This window comes from Coturnix japonica, chromosome 1, assembly GCF_001577835.2.
Source record: "Coturnix japonica isolate 7356 chromosome 1, Coturnix japonica 2.1, whole genome shotgun sequence".
Lineage (NCBI taxonomy): Eukaryota > Metazoa > Chordata > Aves > Galliformes > Phasianidae > Coturnix > Coturnix japonica.
In genome coordinates this window covers 125,392,881-125,414,391 of record NC_029516.1, presented here as the reverse complement: position 1 = coordinate 125,414,391, position 21,511 = coordinate 125,392,881, and the positions used below count along the sequence as shown (strand labels likewise).

General features: G+C 43.3%; 1 protein-coding gene across 4 annotated transcripts in view; it reads left to right on the top strand.

The window, feature by feature from the left end:
• CARS2 (cysteinyl-tRNA synthetase 2, mitochondrial) overlaps positions 1-21,511 on the top strand; it is a 31,797-nt gene that overhangs the window by 5,290 nt on the left and 4,996 nt on the right. For all 4 annotated transcript variants that reach the window (XR_001552571.2, XR_001552570.2, XR_001552568.2 and 1 more), the window contains exons 2-10: positions 2,949-3,066; positions 6,012-6,083; positions 6,775-6,880; positions 7,556-7,639; positions 9,279-9,408; positions 11,710-11,843; positions 15,254-15,321; positions 18,321-18,387; positions 20,292-20,430. Coding sequence is in view for 1 of the 4 variants with exons in the window: in XM_015851436.2 (XP_015706922.1) it covers positions 2,949-3,066; positions 6,012-6,083; positions 6,775-6,880; positions 7,556-7,639; positions 9,279-9,408; positions 11,710-11,843; positions 15,254-15,321; positions 18,321-18,387; positions 20,292-20,430 (918 nt within the window). In the remaining 3 variants the exon portion in view is untranslated. The remainder of the gene's footprint in view (positions 1-2,948; positions 3,067-6,011; positions 6,084-6,774; positions 6,881-7,555; positions 7,640-9,278; positions 9,409-11,709; positions 11,844-15,253; positions 15,322-18,320; positions 18,388-20,291; positions 20,431-21,511) is intronic.

Below are 21,511 nucleotides of genomic sequence, written 5' to 3'. Positions count from 1 at the left end.
CTGCCCAGGGCAGTGGGCATGACTCCAAGCTGCCAGAGTTCAAGGGGGTGTTTGGACACCGCTTTCAGCCACGTGATCTGATTGTTGGGTGGTCCTATGTGAAGCCAGGGGTTGGACTCGATAGTCCTTGTGGGTTCCTTACAACTCAGAATATTCAGTGATTCTATATTATGTTTTTAATCTTTTTTCCAGTTGCTAGGCACACCTGTAGAGCTGTAAGAATATTGCTTTTGTCACTGACACAGCTGGGAGGAATGCTGCTGCTGGGAGTCTACAGGCCAGGAGGCACACTGGGAATAAACATGAAATCAGGTGGAGCAATGGCTCTTGCAGTGGTGTCCTTCCTATAGAAATCCCTCATTATGCCCCTTTGTGATCTTATCACAAGAATTCGGTATTTTCCATCCTTCAATGGGAAAGCAACTGATGTCATCTAACTGGACTTTGACAAGGCCCCCCCCACATCCTTATCACTAAATTGGAGAGAAATTGATTTGAAGAGTGAACTATTTGATGAATAAGGAATTGGTTGGAAGGTCAATCCAAGGGACTGTGGTCAGTGGCTGTATTATATCTCGGTCGAGGCCAGTAATAAGCAGTGTTCCCCAAGGACCTGTTTTGGGTCTGGTACTGTTTAGCATCTTTATCAATGATATAGATGATGGGATCAAGTGCACCCTTGACAAGTGTGCTGATCACACCAAGGTGGGAGGTGCAGTTTATACAGTAGAAGGAAGGGATGCCATTCAGAAGGAACTCGGTAAACTTGGAAGGGTGGCCCCTTCTGAACCTTGTGAGGTTCAACAAAGCAAAGTGCAAGGTTTTGTGCTTGGGTTGAGGTAATCCCAGATATGTATACAAGTTGGGAAAATAAATCCTGGAGAATGGCCTGTCTGGGAAGGACTTAGGGATTCTGGTTCATGAAAAACTTAACATGAGCCAGCAGTGTGCACTTGCAGCCTGGAAGGCCAATGGTATCCTGGGTTCCATCAGAAGAGTGGTGACCAGCAGGGACAGGGAGGTGATTGTCCATGTGAGGCCTCAGCTGGAGTACCCCAAGTCTGGTGGACCCACACAGGAAAGATGTGGAACATTTGGAGAGGATCCCAAGGATGGCAATGAAGATGATCCAATGGTTGGAGCATCTCCTGTGAAGGCTGAAGGAACCGGGCTTGTTCAGCCTGGAAAAGAGAAGTCTCAGGGGAGACCTCATTTTGACCTTCCAGTATTTAAAGGAAGTTTATAAACAGGAAGGAAATCAACTTTTTACACAGATAAATAGTGATAGGACAAAGGGGAAGACTCTGTCCCCTACTTTCTTATAGCCTCCCTTTATAAACTGAAAGGCCGCCATCACATGTTCCTGGAGCCTTCTCTTCCCCACTCTGTACAGCCCCAGTTCTCTCAGCCTGTCAGGGAAGCCAAGCCAGCCAGGGGGAGGATGGATCATTTTTGTGGCCTTGTCTGCACGCAGTCCAACAGGTCCACATCTGTCCTGTATTGAACTCCACATCTGGATGCAGTACTCCAGGTGAGGTCTCACCAGTGCAGAGGAGAGATGCAGGATCACCTCCCTTGACCTGCTCACCATGCTTCTTTTGATGCAGCCCACAGTGTAGTTAGCTTTCTGGGCTGATGGAGCACCCACTTCATTTTAACTGCTTTCTTCTTTGCAGTTTGATGCTGAAGTTGTAAGGAACCTGCTTTTTGAGATTTACTTGGGCTATTGCAGTGCTTCTTCCATCGATTAAGTTAGAAGATCAGAGAGAGAACAGCACAGAAATTGTATCTGCTCTGGGGATTAAACCTGCAGCACTGTTAAATCTGATTGTAAGCTTTTTGATGCTACTATTGTCCCTTTGAAAGGGGTCCAAAGAATAATTTAATATTCTTCTGGAATAGTGTCATGACATGAGATGAATATTGCTCCCAGTGAGATGGTATTCATTAATACCAGCTGTCTCCCTGGTAGCATGTGCCTTTTTCTAATACAGACAGTGCGAACAACATCAGAAATGTATTATTCTGCATTAAGATGCTTCACATGCTGAAATCATCACAGAATGGCTTGGCTTGGAAAGGACCATAAAAGACAATCTAGTTCCAAACCCCCTGCCATGAGCAGGGACACCTCCACATCCAACTTTAGGTCTTGAACGCTTCTGGGGATGGGGCATCCACAGCTTTTCTGTGTAGCCTGTTCTGGTGCCTTATAACCCTAATCTTGAAGGGTTTCTTCCTCGTATCTAGTCTAAAGGGTAGTTGGGTACTGGAATAGGCTCCCCAGGGAGGTGGTTGAATCGCCATCCCTGGTTGTGTTTAAGAGCTTTTTGGATGAGGTACTCAGGGATATGATTTAGTGTAGGGTTTTTAGAGTTAGGGTTCTGGTTAGACTGTGGTTGGACTTCATGATCTTCAAGGTCTTTTCCAACCTGGGTAATTCTATGATTCTATGATTAAACCTACTCTGTTAGGTTAAAGCTACTAGTCCTTATCCTATCACTGCACTCCCTGTTCCCTCCCCATCTTTCCTGTCGGCCTTTCCTGGAAGGCTGCAGCGAAACTAAGGTGGTTTTCATTTTAAGATCAGCTTATATGTGTATCTCTGTCACGTTGTGTTCTTTGGAATAGTCTCTTGGTTAAGAGGCAGTTTCAAAAGCAGCCCGGTGTTTTCATAAAGAGATGCAAGAAAACAGAGAAAAATTTGCTGTAATGTGTCTCTAATGCCAGAAGAGGGTAGAGCAGTTCAACTGAAATATACTTGACTTCTGTGCATATACTTGACTTCTGTGCAGATTGAAACTAATTTTGGGAAAGCATTTTATGTGCTTGAGACCTTCTTTTGCAAGTATTCGGGGTATCTGTGTGGTTGTTAGTGCTCATAGTCATTTTGGTCAGAGTTTTATTCATATTTACTGCAGCTCTAAAAGCTTGTTTTTCTTTTCCAGCTCCTATGTTAGGTTCGACATCATCCGAAGGATATTGACTCGTTTTTTTGACACTGAAGTTATCATGGTGATGGGGATTACAGACATAGATGACAAGATCATAAAAAGAGCCCATGAGGTAGGTACATGCTACAGCCCTGGACCCAAATGTTTGGTACGTCCTACTGCTAGTTATATAGGGAAATACATTCTACAAATGTTCTACTGTTGTTTTAGTACTATTTTATTTTATTTTTTCTAATTTAGATAAGAATTGTTGAGATTTCTAGCCCTCTATCTACAGCTGAGGTAGTAGTCCTCATAGCCTCCTGCCTTGTCTGGAAGGCAGTGGCAAATAAAAGGCCACAGTGCCCCTTTACCAGTATTGAAACAAACTGAAACTTTCAGCCAGCAGAGTTTTGTCTGTTTTTTGCATCATTGATTGTTAAAGACAGCGTTTAAATGGTGACACACAAGGTTGAGGGCCATTCCTAGAAGGTGCCGAGCACCATCTAGCTGCAAAGTCAGTGCCTGCAGGAGTGTCCTCAACCTTGTCTGACATCGTGGCTTGACATGATCCTGACACAGCATACGGGTAAGTCTTGACAAGGCTGGGGCTTGATGGCAGGGTCGATACAAAAATGGTAAAGTAAAAAAAAAATCAACACAATCCAACTTGTCACCGAACTCTGAGTTATTGGCCTAATTCAAAGTTTTATATCTGTAAGTAGTCTGTAGTTGGTTTTTAATCAGACCTTTTGTAACAGCTGAGATTGTGAATGACCATTCCAGTTTCTTTTTTTGATGTTGTTGTTTTTTTTTTTGGCCTGTAAAATGCCACAAATGTATTCTGCTTTGTAAACTTCTTTTAAATAAACATTATATTGGTTTTTGGAATCTGGATTGTGAATGAAATGAGCTGCAATTACAGTTGCAAGAGCCAGATAATTTGACAAGTATCTTTTTTAGTTAATCCTTGCATAAATGATTACTGTTGCAGTACTGCATTGGAAAGGAATGCTACCACTGCTCCCTTTAAGAAATATATTTGTTCCCTTAGAAACTTCACTTGCAGGTTTTATTGTTAAGGCCAGCACTTTCTAAACAACAAAAAGCCACAAATCCATATCCATATATTTTGCATTTTTTCTTTGTTGTCAGAATCCTATGGGGATTTTGTTTTGAGGGGAATGTGTTCAGTTATTCTTTGGCTCTGTGAGGAAATCTTCTGTGTGGCATATTTTGTCTTTTTGAAATACTTGCCCTTCTGTGAGCATTTTGTTGGGGACCTCTGTACCTGAAACACTACAGCACCAGGATCAACGTATCTGATTTTGTTGTCTGTCCTCTGGTAGGACCCATCTAAACTAGCTCTGAAAGTTGGGCGTCTGCTCTGTGAAGAAAGTGCTTTGTTCCCCCTGTGGTCCTTTGAGGAAGCGATTAATTGTTGCTCATCTGGGTAGGAGGAATTTCCTTGTCTCCCAGTGAGTGTCTTTCTGTTGATCAAAGAAGCTTGTGAGTTGCTTGTTGAGATGAACCACATCACAGGAAGAGCTCTCTTTCTGGCCTGCATGGCTTTACCTCAGGGCTGAGCATCTTCCTTCTTCCATTGCTGGATGAGCATCTCACCCGTCTTTTACCAGAACTCCCACCTAGACCAGCTTGTTCAAATACGATGCCTACCCCTTAAAGATCCTCTAGTAAAAAAAATTGGATTTATTGTGTTAATGATTTGATTATGTGCAAGCTGGAGAGAGTGGCAGTCTGTTGGCTCCTCCTCAGTATGTTTTCCTCAGAGAAGATATAAAAGCTTGGATCTGAGATGCTCTCATATAGAATCATAGAATGGTTTGGATTGGAAAGGACCTTTCAGATCACCTAGTTCTGACCCCTTGCGATAGACAGGGCCGCCTCCCACTAGACTAGGCTGCTCAAAACCCCATCCAGCCTGGCCTTGAATGCTTCCAAAGGGGGCATCCACAACCTCACTGTCCCCAGTGTCTCACCACTCTCCCATTAAAGAATGTCTTCCTAATATCTACTCTAATCCGCCCTCTTCCAGTTTAAAGCCATTTCCTCTTGTTTTTTTTACTACATACCCTTATAAAAAGTCCCTCCCCAGCTTTCCTGTAGGCCCCTTCAGGTACTGGAAGTCTGCTGTAATGTCCCCCCAGAGTCTTCTTATTTCAAGGCTGAAGAGCTCTCTTGGCTTGTCCTCGTAGGCGAGGTATTCCAGCCCTCTGATCATCTCCATGGCTCTCCTCTGGACCTGCTCCAACAGCTCCCTTCCTTTCTTGTGTTGGGGGTTACAGAAATAGACACAGCACTCCAGGTGGGGTCTCATGAGAGCATATATCCTGTCATATCATGCTTGTGCTTGCTGGGATGGGATTTGCCATCATGTGTCTTTCAAGTCCTGGCCTATTCTGAATATTTGAGACAAGGATCTTGTCATGTTTAAATTGCCTCTTTCCTTTTGGATTGTGTTTCTGTGGGTACTCCTGTTTCTGTTGGTCAGTCTGTGAATGTGAAATATGGAGATATTTGAAAGTACTGCACCTGGCAAAATATGGAACCGGTTCTCAGTTAATCGTGCTGATTGTATTGAAATATGTGAGTAATGATCAGCTGAAATATCTTATTTTCTTAATCACTACAAATTAATATCCTGCCTCATCCTATAAGTCTCTGGTCTGTCTTTCTGACACATTGGTGCTATTGGTGTCCCTTGCCAATAGGCAGAATGCATTTTATATCCATGTGCTGTAGTTTATCTTGTCACTGGAAATGGAAGATTACCCTCTCACGAGGAAAATAAAGGAGGGGGGAAGGAATTCATTATTTTAATGTTCGGTTGCTTTCTCTTAAAATATATCTTTTAATATTTTGGCATTTCAGAAGCCTGAATGAAATACTGCTCTTAAGTTATAAATAACTGGCATTGCCTCCCATGAACGTTAGTTAGATTAATAAGCCTCTCTGCCTCGTTACCTTGGGGGCTCTGTAAGTCCTTCAATTAGCTGTTAACTGATAAAAGATTGTGGTATTTTATGTTATTACTTTGATTTACTAATCTTTTTTCAGATGAATATATCGCCAGTAGCTCTTGCTCGTATTTATGAAGAAGACTTTAAACAAGATATGGCATCCTTAAAGGTATAGCTACTCGAGCTTCTGCGTTTTAGAGTCTTCTCAAGCAGTTATTTTGGTCAGGAATCTGAATTTGTCAGTTTGATCTGAGGGGGGAAAAAACAAAAGGTGATTGCTTGCTTGACTTATGAAGTGCGACTGGGTAGTGATTTACTTTTTCATTCTTCTGAGAAGACAGAGGCTTTATATTGCACATCTTTTGCATTTAAGAGTGGGAAGCAAACCTTGGCTATTCAGGGAGAGGAATTAACAAGTTAGATTTTTGTAGGAACACAGACTTTCTGCCCTGTGTAGTAAGGTCTTGATTCATAGATAACATGTGTTTACTATCATGCAGAAATACCCAGATCTAAAACATGTAATATTACATGTAAAACATGTAATATTCAGTCTTTGATTGCAGATGGCTTTGCTTCTTGTCTGGAAGCAGGGAGCAAGCCTCTGGTGAAAGTTAGTAGATTTATTTATTTATTATATCTGTCCCTTCCTCAATTTCATTTTAATGTTATCTGCATCTTAAGTTCTGCTTGTGACCTTCTTATGATATTTGCAGGGTTGTTTTTTGTTTTTTGTTTTTTTTTTTGCTAAGCTAAAAATTGGGACAGATGTTCTTTAATGTCAGTTTCTTAATTTGGAGTGACTTCTCAGCAATGCATTACGTGTGGGTTAGTGAACTGTTACAATTTCTTCATTTAAGGTCCTTCCTCCAACAGTGTACATGAGAGTGACTGAAAACATTCCTCAGATAATTTCCTTCATAAAGACAATAATTGCTAATGGACAGGCTTATGCAACTTCACAAGGTAAGATTTGTAGCAAGGCAACTCCTTATTGCATGCATGGAAAAGAAATACTCAAAGGAATCTTGTTTTGGGGTCCGATGAGATGTGCTGCACCAGGTTTTCCTTATGTTGATTATCATGGGGTGAGCAACTTGCTTGTTATGATACAAATATGCAGAACATCTTTTGTGTCAGTATCTAAGCAAGAAGTGGTTCAGTACTGAACATAAATGTTTATTGTAATAAGCTGCTGTCTCAGCTCCTGTGGGGAATTCCTGGCCTAGGCTTTGTGAGGGAGCTGTTAGCTCTGAACATCTGATATGTACTGTAAAAGACGTGTCTACAAACAATGTGTGGTATATTTTTAGTAGAGCTGATGCTCATAGAAGAGTCTAAGTGTATTGTACCTGGAACAGTATAGGTAACATTTCAGTCAGGGGATGAATCGCTTGTCCCGGGAAGAACCCGGGGAGATCTCCAGAAAACAACATTATCTTCGGTGCAAAACAAGTAAATTAGGTTACTGAAAAGCCAGTAACAGGGTATTGTGGGCTGCTATTGCTGCAGCATTTCTCACTTTCAAGTGGAAGTCCAAGGGTGTTTTGTTTTGCTTCCACAGAAGTGTTATCTCCATTGTATCAACACTGTGAGTGTTCCCCATCTTTACTGTGAAGCTGAATATTTCTTTTCTATTAGGCAACGTTTATTTTGATGTTAAGTCTTGGGGAGAGAGGTATGGAGTACTAACTGCTGTTTCTCCTGATACACAAGGTGAAGCAGGTAAGTTCCTGATAGCAATTTGTCTGTGTTAATGCTTTGTCTGAAATCATGATATATTGATATCTAAATCTTCATTCAACAGTCTGAAGCACTTTTAAAATTTGTGTATAGACAGCTTTTTTAGTTAATTAGGACATCATTATTTCAGTAGTTACTTACTGAGGCATTCACTGTTGCTATTCACTAGGCAGCAGTGAGGGATGGCAAGGAGAAGCATCACCTGCATTGTTATAGTTGAGCAGTTGCACCCTACTGGGGTGCACTAACCAGGTGCATTACATCTTTCATTGCTTACCACCATGCTACTGTGTGAGCCCTCTTGGTGGGCTGTGGTAACATACGTCTGTACCCTTGGTTGTATTCTATTTTTGCTGCAGTTTTACTGAGCAGGGTTGCTGATCTTCTCCGTAGTTTCTGTAAATCAGCTCTGATCGAGGATCTGTGTAGGAGAGTTTAAAACAGATCTCCTGCATGATTTGTGTGCTGAAGTTCACTGTGTCTTCATTGAAAATGTTGTTTGCAATTCCTGAAAATGCCCAGGTGGATCACAGCCAGATGCTTTTTACAGCTCAGCTCTTGAGTTGTATCATTTAAGCCCACAAAGGGGATGTGCTCTAGAGGCAGTTCTTGACAGGCTGAAACCATCTCCCTGACTAGCTGTAGGCACCCAGTAGCACAGGGGTCCCCACTGAGTACATCTAGGGATGTGCCGTGTTTCATTGCACTGTTAAACCTGCTGTCTTCACAGGGTTTCTGCATACAGTACTAAACAAGGATGTAGTTGTGCAGAGGACACGAGCACTAGGTTGTGGAGTAGTTGTGGGGTCTCTCCCCTTGGAGGTGCTCACAGTTCCACAGGATGTGGCCATGAGCTTCCTGCACTGAGCAGGTGGTTGGACAAGACATTCTCCAGAGGTGCCCCTGAGCCTCAGTCACTCACATTTTACCTTGTTTCCCTTCAATTCACTTACTAATAAATTCACTCGAATCTCTGAAGATTCTGTAACTGCTGTTGAGTTTATAACTGAGTAGACAGAGGTTTGGTTTGATTGTTGTAGTAATATACTCAAAAAAAAATCAGGAGAGACATGGAGACAACAGGCACAGGTCAGCCAGGGCTTGGCAAAATAGTGAAAGAGACAATGTGAAGATTCAGTAGATAAAACTTGGGCTGTGTTTCTATCCTTTATTTCTTACCAATTCTGAATGAGGAAGCAAGTGTAATGAATTTTTGCAAAGTGCTTCACTTGACATTGCAGTGTTCTGAATTAGAACTGATTCTATATAATATCGATAAATCACAGATCACAGAATCACAGAATGAGTTGGAAGGGACCTCAAGGATCATGTAGTTCCAACCCCCCTGCCTGGCAGGGCCACCAAACATACACATTTACTAGATCAGGTTGCCCAGGACCCCGTCCAACCTGGTCTTGAACACCTCCAAGGACGGGGCATCCACAACTTCCCTGGGCAGCCTGTTCCAGGGCCTAACTTCTAGTAAAGAACTTCCCCCTAACATCCAACCTAAATCTTCCCTCCTTCAACTTGGATCCATTTCCCCTAGTCATGCTATTGTCAGCCCTTTTGAAGTGCAATTAGAATAGATTGTAACAGAAGTCTCTCTTTTCCTTGGCAGTTGATAACGAAAAGCGGCATGGTAGAGATTTTGCCCTGTGGAAAGCTGCCAAACCTCAGGAGATATCATGGAGTTCACCCTGGGGAAAGGGAAGACCTGGGTGGCACATTGAATGCTCCACGATATCAAGGTCAGATTTCTTGTATTTTAAATCCACGGCTGTTTCTTGTTTTCAGTCACTCTACAATGGTAGTGGCGGTGCTGCTTTTTTCTTCTCATCAGTGGAAAGAACCAGTTGTAATCATCTGTTTTCTGCAATTTGGGGGTTTTGAGTATGCCACAAATTCTCCTCCTCCACCTTAATGGAGCAGCATCTGGTTTTATTTTGTCGCTTTCCTCCTTGGAGAGAAAAGCGAGCGTTTAAAATAAGCCACGCAGGATCACACGGTTGATCAGGGAGTCTTTTACCTTCAACTGAGTAACCAGTGTTTTCATGAAAGTTACAGTATGTCTTTCATCTGTCTTCCGCTTTGTGCAATCCACATTGAACCTGGTCAGTACATTCTGTGAGCATGATGTGAATTGTGTGCGGTAGCGGTTTGTTTAGAGCTGGCTTAAATTCATTTGCTCTTGATTTGGAATTTAGTTTTATTTACTTCACAGAATAGTAGTACTTTCTGCAGTATTAATTTATGACCGATTACTTTGTGTTTGGAAAAGACTCTTTAACTCTTTTGATTGATGATGGTACTTAGATTTCACAGAATCACAGAATTGTAGGGGTTGGAAGGGACCTCTAGAGATCATTGAGTCCAACCCCCCTGCCAAAGTAGGTGCTCTACACCATGTCACACAGGTAGGCATCCAGGCAGGTCTTGAATATCTCCAGAGGAGACTCCACCACCTCCCTGGGCAGCCTGTTCCAGTGCTCATTTCATTAGTCTCAAGTATTCTTTGGAAGCTAATAAGAAATTACTGCGACCTGAGCTTGTTTCTCTTGAGTGTTTGGAACCTAAGCTGTAAGCAGGTGGAACAACTGCTTTAGTTTTCTCTTCAACAGGCTGTGCTGGTACACCTCGGGTTGTTAGTAATTACCACCTGATAGTGAAAAACGTTTAGAAAAAGTGATTTTATGTCACTAAACAATTTCTGCACTATGGAACAGTTTTTAAAGCAACTAAAGTACACAAAAGCATGATGCATTTGGAGTGCAGCCTATGACAGAAGTGCACTCTAGATAAGAAATAACAACTCTTTACAAAATTGCATATCTGCTATTGTGATGCTACTTAAAGTATCTGTCTCTTTCTGTAAAAACTTACTTGACTGTGTCTGGATGAGGCTCTCACCATGTAAATAGGTGTTGAGTCATACGGAGAGCGTAAGTGCAGTAATCTGGGACTGGGAAAAATGGGGAACTTAGACTTTTAAGTTATCTAAAGTGTTTTGCTGTCACAGTCAGCTGTCAGGTACCCATTTTAAGCAATAACTACTTGTCTGTTTTGCCAAGCACTTGGAGCTAGGTGAATTAACTTGGAAACAGCTTTGAAGCTCATGTGTGGGAAGGTGACCGAGCATTGGTCACTGGTGTAGTCCTGCAGAAGGGAGCCATCTGGCATGACTTTGATCTGGTCTCCTTTTTGGAGCTTCACTCACAATGGGATGCACTGTGCCTCCACAGGCAAGATGAGGTCTCCAGAGGTCCGTGCTTGATCTGATTTTTCAAGCAGGCAGAAAGAAGCAAAAGGGCCCGGGATTTCAAAATGGCCACTGAGACACTGTCTTCCTCTTCTGATTTCCTTCTCTTCTTCTGCCCCAACTAAGGTGGTTTATAAACATATCAATCTGTGCATATTTATGTCTATAAATCCCTAAAAGAACAGTGCGCAGAGGATACAATCAGGCTCCTTTCAGTTAGACCCAGTGCCAGGACAAGAGGCTGTGGGCACAAACTGGAACGTAGGAGGCTCCCTCTGAACACCAGAAGCACTTCTGCGTTGTGCAGGTGATGGAGTGCTGCATAGGCTGCACAGAGGCTGCAGGGTCTTCTCCCTGAGGGTCTCCAGCAGCCGTCAGGCTGTGGCCCCGGGCGTCCTGCTCTGGGTGGCCTGACAGGTATAAAATAAATGAATGCTAATACCATATCTGAAGAAGCAGTTGTCACTGAACTTGTTTCGCCTGCAGATGAAGGCAGCTGTCTGATATTGTAGGAGGGCATAGAAAAGAGATGTCCTGCTTGCCATTCTTTAATCTAAACAAGAAAAAACAATCATTCATACTGAAGAAAATGAATTGTGGGTGGGTATGGCCCTGTTTGTACACATAGTTCTGCTGCAATTTTCATATCCAAGGTCTGTGAGTTCTTTCTTGACGTTACATTACTGTCATTAAATCATGTATTTATATTGCTCCATCTTTTTTTTTCTTTCTTTCTTTCTTACTAAAAGTTTTGGTAGTGTTCTACTTACCCATCAGGAAAATGTTGTTACAGTGCAGTGTTTGGAAGGCAGCTGGACATCCATACTGGTGGAATAGATCTCGCATTTCCTCATCATGAAAATGAGATTGCGCAGTGCGAGGCATATCATCAGTGTGAACAGTGGGGGAATTATTTCTTGCATTCTGGTAAGTAAAATATTCATCACCTGAGAGGCGTATAGAACTGCAGGGAATCTTGTTCTAGTTTTTTAGGGTTGCCATTTTTCTGTGGCATGAAATGTGAGGGAAACTTTACACATAGATGCTGTACTACAGTGGCCAGGTACTGTCCTCACTAAATAAAGGAACATAAATGAGTGCGTATCTTGAAATTGAATGCCTTTATTTATAAGATGGTTACAGTAAATACTGAATATCATCCAAATCAATCTCCAAATAGTAACAGTGTGTGCATTACTCACATGTAATGTTTACTCCAAATGAAACATGCAGAAATCATAGAATTACCCAGGTTGGAAAAGACCTTGAAGATCATCAAGTCCAACTGCAACCTAACCATAGTACCCTAACTCTAACAACCCTCTGCTAAATCATATCCCTGAGCACCACATCCAAACGGCTCTTAAGCTCAACCAGGGATGGCGATTCAACCACCTCCCTGGGGAGCCTATTCCAGTACCTAACTACCCTTTCTGTAAGGAAGTTCTTCCTAATATCCAACCTAAACTTGCCCTGGCGCAACTTGAGGCCATTTCCCCTTGTCCTGTCACTTGAAGAAAGAAGAGTTTTTCCTCTTAGAACCTCTTCCCCTCTCATTTGAATTTCTCCCAGATTTTTATGCTTATGATAAGATGTTACTTTGGTTATAACAGTCCTGCAGGAAAAGAGTGGAAATAATTGATCTTTTCTATTTCTTCTAAAAGTAATTCCTGCTGTCTTAGAGATAGAACCTTCAGTATCTGGAGGTGGGTGAATGAAGGTGCCAGGTAGACAGGTAGACGATCATAATGTTTTAAAAGCTTTGAAACTGGAATAAACCAATCCAGTTCTCCAGTCTCTCTCAGTATCAGTTTCTTGTGGGCTTGAAAGGAAGCTTTGATTGCTGAGCTAAGTAGTAGGTATGGTGAAAGGCTTTAATCATGGTAGGAAAAATGCAGTGTACTACTGGAGGATAATAATAGCGGTTGCAAAGCTGCATGAACCAACAAGCCAACCAAGCTCACAGCTGTGATCCTGCAGAGAAGCATCTCAGTTGAGATGTTTTGCATCATTTGAAATGTGGGGAAAACCTAACAAACAGATTCTCTAGTGATTAATAGCTGCAAGTTTTGAACATGTGATTCATGTACCTGTAACGATGTAAATTATCCTGAGAAGCTTTTATAAATATATTCTCTTCCTTTAAATACTCGAGTAGCATTATATTGAGTGATGAGTAAAAGACACAAAATTAATGCTGAGGTCTGGGTGAGTCAGACACTTTGGTTGAGTCTGCTCAGGCACAGTCAAAGAAGTTGCTGCTGTGGGAAGGCAGAAGGTCTATAACACCTATGGGCTGTATCTATACCAAGTCACTCACCCCTCACAGAATCACAGAATGGCTCAGGTTGGAGAGGACCTCAAGGATCATGAGTCTCCAACTGCGCCGCCACAGGCAGGGCCACCAACCTCCACATCTAATACTAGACCAGGCTGCCCAGGGCCCCATCCAACCCATCCTGTCCAGCCCAACACATCCAGCCCCTTAACCCTCTTCACTGATGCACATCCTCAGCATCTGCCTATCCTACAGAGAGTGACTGACTCAACTTGACCTTGGCCTTGGTGTATCCTCTGCAGATCTCTGTTATTCTTCACCGAGAAGTCACTTTGCTGTTCACACCTGACTAAACTATACCAAATTGTCTTTCACTCACTCGATCTCTGGCATTATGACATTGCTTGACGTTGTGTAGAACTGTTCCCTGCTGCCTCGTACAGTGGTCCAGTGAAGATTCTGCTGAGCAGTGCTCTGAACTACATCATTTTATGATCATACTGGTGGTGTTCTTCTAGAAACCTCCAAGTTCATACTTCCTGTTGTAGTTGTTGTAGTGGTTCTGGATGGTCTTCAAAGTACTGAAGGCAATAGAAAATCAGCTGCAGTCTGTTTTCTCTTCCTGCTGAACAGTACTTTGTGCAAGATCTCTTTTTGAAGTCTTTGAGTTACTTGTCTGAGCAAGAGTTGTACAGCCTGTGCTACACTATGGGAATTATTGTGGCTTTTTTTGTGTGTGTGCGTGTGTAAATATGTATCTGTTGGTTCTGTTTGGGATGAATTTTAAATTCTAGTTTCATTTCCCAATGCAGAGGCTGTTATAAGTCAACAGAAGCTGGTACATCCTCCAGGGTGTGCTTTATTCCTGCAGTGCTGGGGATTTCTCTTCACTTCTACTGAGATGCACTGGTTACTGCCAGCTGGAACCTTCTGCTAAATAGAACAGTCAGTCTGAGTTTTTGAGCTTGGAGTCATAACTACTAAACACTAAAGTGTTCTTTGAAACTAACTGAAGGGGATTGAAGATTTCTCAGGAAAGAAAACAAAAAACCTTGATTGCAAGAGCGATTTGAATGCTTCTGTTTTGTAGGAGCTGACAGATTGCGTTCATTAATTCAAAGAAAATTTTGCTGGAGGACGATAGCATGAATTATTGAGGGCAAATGAATCAGCTTCAGAAACAATTTATTCTGGTAACAGAGTTCAGAATTTTAGCATGCTTAGAATTGGAGGAGCAATCCCCATTAGAAGAAGAAAATCCCCTGCACCGGGGATAAATCTTCTTATAAGGGCTTTATTTTTAGACTACTTGTACTCTGGGAAGAGCGCCAAGCCAAAGTTATGAAAATCCTTATATTTTGTGATTCTTTAATGAAATCATTCTCTCCGAGTACTGAAACTCTTGAAGAAGAGCATTTCAAATTCAGATGTTACTGATACTTTACTAGGAAATCGTGGCCAACTTGTTTGAAATGTGGCTGCCAGAAGTTAAGCCAGTCAATATTTAGGCAACTAGGAGAAGGGGTTTGGCCAGACAACCTGCCTTTCCATCTAAATCCCTCTGTTATTTCTCTTCTATCTGTTGAACTCCCTTGAGGCAGTAGACAAAGAGTTGGTTCTGGTGGAAGGCCTTCATGGGGGCTGGTCAGAGTCATGGCTACGTGAAGGTGCTGTGTGGTGAGCAGCATTAGCATGCAACCCTTGCTGCTCTGCAGACATGCTCCTTGCTGCCTGGAGTGCTCTGGAGATGCCAGACCTTGGAGGCTGTGGCTGAGAGCCGCATGTCCTTGATGGGGCACAGCTGAGTGCTGAACAGGGGGATGCATTTTAAGGGTAGAAGATCTAGGTGGCCACCTTGTGTTGTGTTGCCTGGATGTGTGCAGGGCTGCTGGCAACAGTTATGAATGGTAACTTGCGCATTGCATTGAGATGGTTGGCACTCATCCACCTCAGCCTCTGCTTCCTCCTGTGACTCCAGTATCTCAGTGCAGAGCTTTTTCTCCTTCAGTGCCCATTCAGAAGCACGCTAACGTATCCTGGTGCATTTATTTTGTTCTAGGGCATCTGCACGTTAAAGGAAGTCAAGAGAAAATGTCTAAGTCGTTAAAAAACTACATAACAATCAAGGTAATCTCTATTTGCATGTTGAAGAAATGTGTGTATGTAGTATATAAATACTAACCACAGTCTTATTTTGTGAAAGGATGTGACTGAATGCTTATACTGCAGGGAAAGTGAAGAAGAGTGTTTTTTCCTAGTGCTGGTGTCCTTGTTTGGATGCAGTAACCCTGCTCTCTCAGGCGTTGCTCCTAACTTGGGTCTCGCTGAGCTGAGAGCACTTGTGGGACCATAAATACTGGTCTCCTGTCTTTATTGTATTTTTCTTACTGTCACTTTCTTGCCAGCACACAGAGAGCTTTAATTACCACCAGGCTGCATGACTGTCTTGTTTTGGTGTGTCAGAGAGAGGGAACCCTTAACCAGAGGGAGTGATTCAGTAGCATCTGGGTTATCTTTTGTCTCATGAAGGCCCATGAAGAGACTGAGCTCAAGTTTGTGGTGCAGCGTAGAGCAGTGTCACCATGTCTGTGATGCACGATACATAACACCAACGTAGCTCCAGTGTTAGCTGACACCTATTGTTAGAATCAGGTAATTTTCTTCCTTGAGACAAAGCTTGAGAGGCAGCTTCAGCACATATGTTCCCCTCTGCCCCCGTGGAAAACTAGTTACAATCCTTTTAAATTGGCGTGAGCTGCTTTGTTCTTAATTCTACCCGTCTTGTCTTGTCTGCATGCAGTTAAGCCCTGTCTCCCCCTGGAACATTATCCAGCGCTCACAGTTTTCACAGCAGTTTCCTGAGTCTGAGCAGATGTTGTAGACAGGGCAGAGAACCAACCATTAATGCAACACATGCAATGAAAAAAAACACCTATGGAAATGTTCCCCTCTGTTTTTGCAGTGGTGCTTCTTTGCAGGAGGCAGTTGTAGAGAGCAACAATGTGCTTAACAACAAAAAATTCAAGACCAGCTTTCTTCTCATGCTGGTCTCGTCTTTTAATTTCACGATTAGACACGGTTAGCAAGTATTAATCCTCTCCCTCAAGTAACTTGCAGTCCAGCGAACCACAGTTCTTCCCATGCGGCCTTCCTGCATCCTGGACGTTAAGCCCTGTGTGGTACTTTGCAGTGTGTGCTCTGAACAGTTCGCAGCCTCTGATGGTGCCGCTGGCTTTTCCATTGTCTGTGGTGGCAGAGGAGCGCAGAATGCATTCCTGGCAGGCACTGAGGCATGGCTCGCCTTTCCTGCTGGGGCACTGGATGCTCTCTATCCAGCTGCGCTATTTTTCTTCCCCCTTCATCCTTTCTCTGTGTTTCTTTCATGTGTCTTACTCTTGTTTTCTTTAATGATTATTAATTCTGACCTTCAAAATCAAGTGCGTAGCGGCGATGCACAGCCAAGCAACCCGCTTTGGGAGATCCATGCTACTTTCTTTCTCTGTGTTCTGTTTTTAATGAAATACAGAAGTAATTTCCAGAAATCCCTTCCCAAATTCAAACAATTCCTCATTAGAATCCATTTCCTTGTTTTAGTGTTATTGTTTTCCTTCCACATATTAGCATAAAGGACACTGTGGTGCTGGAGCAGGTCCAAAGAAGGGCAACAAGGCTGGTGAAGGGCTTGAAGAATGTGCTCTGTGAGGAGAGACTGAAGAAACTGGGGCTGTTTAGTCTGGGGAAGAGGAGGCTGAGGGGAGACCTGATTGTTCTCTTCCAGTGTCTGAAAGGTACTTACAGTGAGAGTGGGTCTAGTCTCTTCTCACAGGTGACAGGATGAGGGGAAATTGCCTTAAGCTGTGCCAGGAGAGGATTAGGTTGGATATCAGGAAAAACTTCTTCATAGAAAGGCTTGTTAAGCACTGCAATAGGCTCCTCAGGAAGGTGGTTGAGTCACTGTCCCTGGATGTGTTTAAGAACTGTTTGGATGTGGTGCTCAGGGCCATGATTTAGCAGAGGGTTGTTAGTTAGGGTAGTATGGTTAGGTCATGGCTGGACTTGATCTTTAAGGTCTTTTCCAACCTGAGTGATTCTATGATAAAGCTTCTGAGAGTGCTGAGCGCATAAAGTTACACAGAGTTGATTTAAAAAACGGCCACTTAGTATTATAGTCTGTTTCTTGATTTATTTTGCCCCGATTGCCTCTATTGCTTCTATTTCCACTTGAGAGACTGCACAGTGCTGATGTGTGCTGCCCTCTGTGCTCAGGCTCTTTGATGTTTGGGCTTCTAGCAGAAGCTAAACCTCAAAATGTACATCTTTAAGCAAATGCCATTTCCACATTTTCTTAATTGCGCTGGCTTCACCCCATGATTTTATATTGGCAGTGATGCTTCAGTGTTGCAAACTTCCTATCACTGGTTTTCAAATTAAAAATCAGGAGCGCAGTAGCAGTTAATCGGCCACCTTGTCCAACCTTCGTGCTGAGAGCAGAGCTGCCGAGTGATTGAATGTCTTATCAGTGTACCTTCCACGCATTTAAACAGTTCTTTGTAGGGGTAATAAATTATTGTTAAAGCTAGATAAGTAGTAGGGTGAAATTAATGAGGTTTCGTGGCCAGCATAGATAAATTCCAGCAATATATGTGTATATATATATAAAGGGTTATTTTTATTCACTCAGTTTTCCTTCACATGCTCCAGAAATGTTGCTTTCTTGTTCCTGTCTTTCACAAGCTTTGCAATACTTGGGAGCTGTCCGTTCCTGCAAGGTCACGTCCTCATTTTGGTCTGATGGCTTTGGTTTGTTTTCTTCAGAAGTCTTTATTTAATGCACAAATGATGATGGTTACAAAATATTTATCAACGTCTGATATTCATGATTGATGTTCCATGTATATCGATGTCTTCTACCTATATATGCACATCTATCTTATATGTTTATGGCATTAGACTTCAGATGTGAGACCAGTTCTCTAAATTAGAGTTTTAATCCTATCTTCAGCTACTGTCGTGGGCTGTTTGTAAAGTCTGTTTGCCTGTAAAACCAGTGTGAGAGGATTAAAGAGCAGGTTGAGAAATGGTTCGATATAATGCTAAAGCTGTCTTTTTTTGTGGTTGGGGTTTAGGATTTTCTGAAGAAGTTTTCCTCGGATCAGTTCAGGATGTTCTGTTTGCGCAGCAGATACAGCTCAGGTAAGAAGGTGTATGTGGCTCCTCACATTCCTCCCAGCCTGGATTTCCAGGGGTGCCTTGGAGCTCTCACCTTGTAGGTGGAAATGTTCCCTGCCCAGAGAGGCTGTGGCAGCCCCATCCCTGAAGTGTTCAAAGCCAGGCTAGGGGGGCCCTGGGCAGCCTGATCTAGTGCCTGATTTAGTGGTTAGCAGCCCTGCCCATGGCAGGGGATTGGAAGTGGATGGTCTTTGATGTTCCTTCCAGTCCAAGCCATTCTGTGATTCCCTGTAGGATTGGTCTTAAGCCAGCATTTAGGAAAGTATCTTTACCAAGGACGGTGCTTAACTGTTTGTCTAAATACCTTCCACCCTCATGGGATGAAATAAACTGTGCACACTTCAGTGCTGCTGGTCTGCAGCTGGGGGCACGTGGGACTCTCATGTGAATGTGACACTGAAACAAAGGACGAAGGAAAAAGGTTTAGCACCTACAGCACTGTCACACACGTATTTATTCTGTAAGTAGGAGCTGATGGCTGCGTTGCCTCCGAGGTGACGAATGACACTGAACCCCGCAGCTCTGAGTGCCTGCACATCATCCTTCTCTGCTCCTCCTGAACTGGTTGCATCTGAATGCGTATTAGAAGGATGTGACAATTCTAAGTGGTTAAATGTCTCCCTGTGATAAAAGCAGAGGGCTATCTTGTAAATCCAGGCAGATTTGATAAAAGGAGGTGGTGGTGGTGTGTTGCCAGCAAGCTGCTCTGTAGATAAGAACTGCTGGGAGGTCTGCAGTGCTTGGCAGGATGCGATGCCGATGGCAGGAGCTGTGTCAGATAAGCAGGCAGAGTCAGGTACTTGCTATGCAGTCTGTCAGCACGTGTCTGTGCCATCAGCTCAGTTCTGCTCAAAGACAAATTTACTTCATTCCTCCTTGCCTTTCTGTCTGCTTCCAAAGTAATTTTATCAGGAATGAGATCCCCAAGCACCTCCTCTTTGTTCCTAAGGAGGTTTCTGTAACCTAAACCTATTTGGGATGTTTCCTGCCATCCCTGACTTTGAAAGAGAATGTGTTGTCGTTGCTTGAGTGTGGGCTTGGGTCCTGAGTCACTGGGTTTCCTCTTGTATTCCATCACTTCTGGCTTTGCTCTCACTGTTGCATATGGGCTGTGAAGCTGCTGTAGGCGTGGGGGTTTGACCTCCAAAGCCCTCTGCTGCTCTCTGGAACAGGCTTAAGAGATTTTCTGAGCTTGAATGGCGGTGTGCAGTGTGTGGCGGTTCAGGAGAATGCCCTGAATCAGCGGAGAAGAATGGATTTAATCAAAGCTTCATCAGAATAAACTTCCATCGAGTATTCCCCTCTGAGCCCTGTAACCAGGGCAATGGGTTGAGTAATGGTAGCGGATATCAATGATCTCTCTTAGTACCTCACCGTTTTCTAAAAGTCAGCACCTCAGCCTTTTAAAAAGCTTTGTAAAGCTTAAATTTAAGACCAGCGTTAGTGGGACAGTAATGCAGATTTTCATTGCACACAAGTAGAAAACCTGACGAACGCAGCCCAGGGTTATACCTCAACAGGGGGGGATGATCAGAAACATGTCCCATCCAACACTTGGGTACAGAAAAACCCTTTGAATCAGGTAGTTGTTCCCTCCGTGAACTTCCAAACAGTCTTATCAACAGTCCGATTCCTTTTCAGTTGGCTGTATGTTGGGATCTATAGGAATTGTCTTTTATGTTGATCTACGTAATTGACTTAGTGCAACGTAAGGACGAGAGTGCAAGTAATTTAAAGAAAAGCTCGCTGTGGCAAAGAATAACAAACTTCTTTGCTAGAAGGACTGTGCCAAAATACTGTGCCTGGGTATGGCAGCCACATCCTCTGTATCATAGTGCTCAGATACTTTGTTTTTTTCTTTTCCTTAGCTGTAGATTTTAGCGATGAGACCATGAATGATGCCAAGAACATTCTCCAGGCAATCTCCTCATTTATTAGAGATGCGAACGCTTATATAAAAGGACAGCTGGTGTGTGACCCTGTTAGAGAAGATGTACTGTGGGAAAGGTAAGTGCTCTCCCTCTATCTAAAGACTGTGGTTATATGAGCAATGATTTGCATATATGTCACATATGCTGACATCCTGGTGTGGGGCAGAGGGCAGAAGGGTTGCTCAGAAATTGGCCAATATAGCTGGCATAGGGAAAGAAGTAATGGTTATTGAGACCATGGCAGTGACAAGGAGAATATCCATGGAGTCCCTTATGAAGACTGGATCATCTTACAGAGCAGAGAGATGTGGTTTCTGCTGGGTGTAAAACTGAGGAGCGAGGTGCTCTGGAAGCAGAGTAGGAGGGGCAGTGAATGATAAGGCTTGGAGGTGTGAGGCATGTGAGGAAATCAATGTAGATTGTCAGTGGGAAACATAAGAGGGTAACACCTTGTGTGTTGTTAAATATAAAGGCAACCAAGGTGGCACAAAGTTCATATTTTTGGAAGAGAAGGGGAAAGTCACAGGGGAGAGCTTAGGGTGGGGTGGGTTTAGGGTGGCAGCAACCTGATACCTGAGACAGGAGAGCATTCCAGGTGAAACCACCCTGCAACAGGCAAAACAGGGTGAAGAGGAGCCTCAGAAGAGCTGGAGTAGCTGGAGGTCCCCAGCTAACTGTGCTCCTTGGGCATTATTGTGAAACAGCCCCTGGGGTTGGTGCCTATCAGTGTCCAGGTCATCTGGCATCCTAGCAGAGAAAGCTGCCGGTGCTGTTTGCAGCCTTGGTTGAGCTCTCCTGTCAAGTGCTGGAGCAAGGCATGGGACAGGGCTTTGGGACAGAAATGTGCCACCAGCACAAGAAGTGGGCTGCTGGGGAAATAAAGGGCTTAGCAAATAGTTGATGTGCTTAACATGAAGCAAATTTTCCATGTGGTTTTAAATGATTAGGCAAGCATTTGCTATGCTGTTGCTGGTTCCTTTGGTTGGTGATGTATTTATTGAACAGGTCCAACACTTTGACAGGCATCAGGTTTCTCCCTTTGCAGATGTGAAATGCAGCTTTCCTGACCAGTGCAGCATCTCCCAGAGCAGCTAAGAAGGAGATGGCAGTGTCCTTTCAATGACTCCATCTGGCTGAATAGCTGATGAATTCAGCGT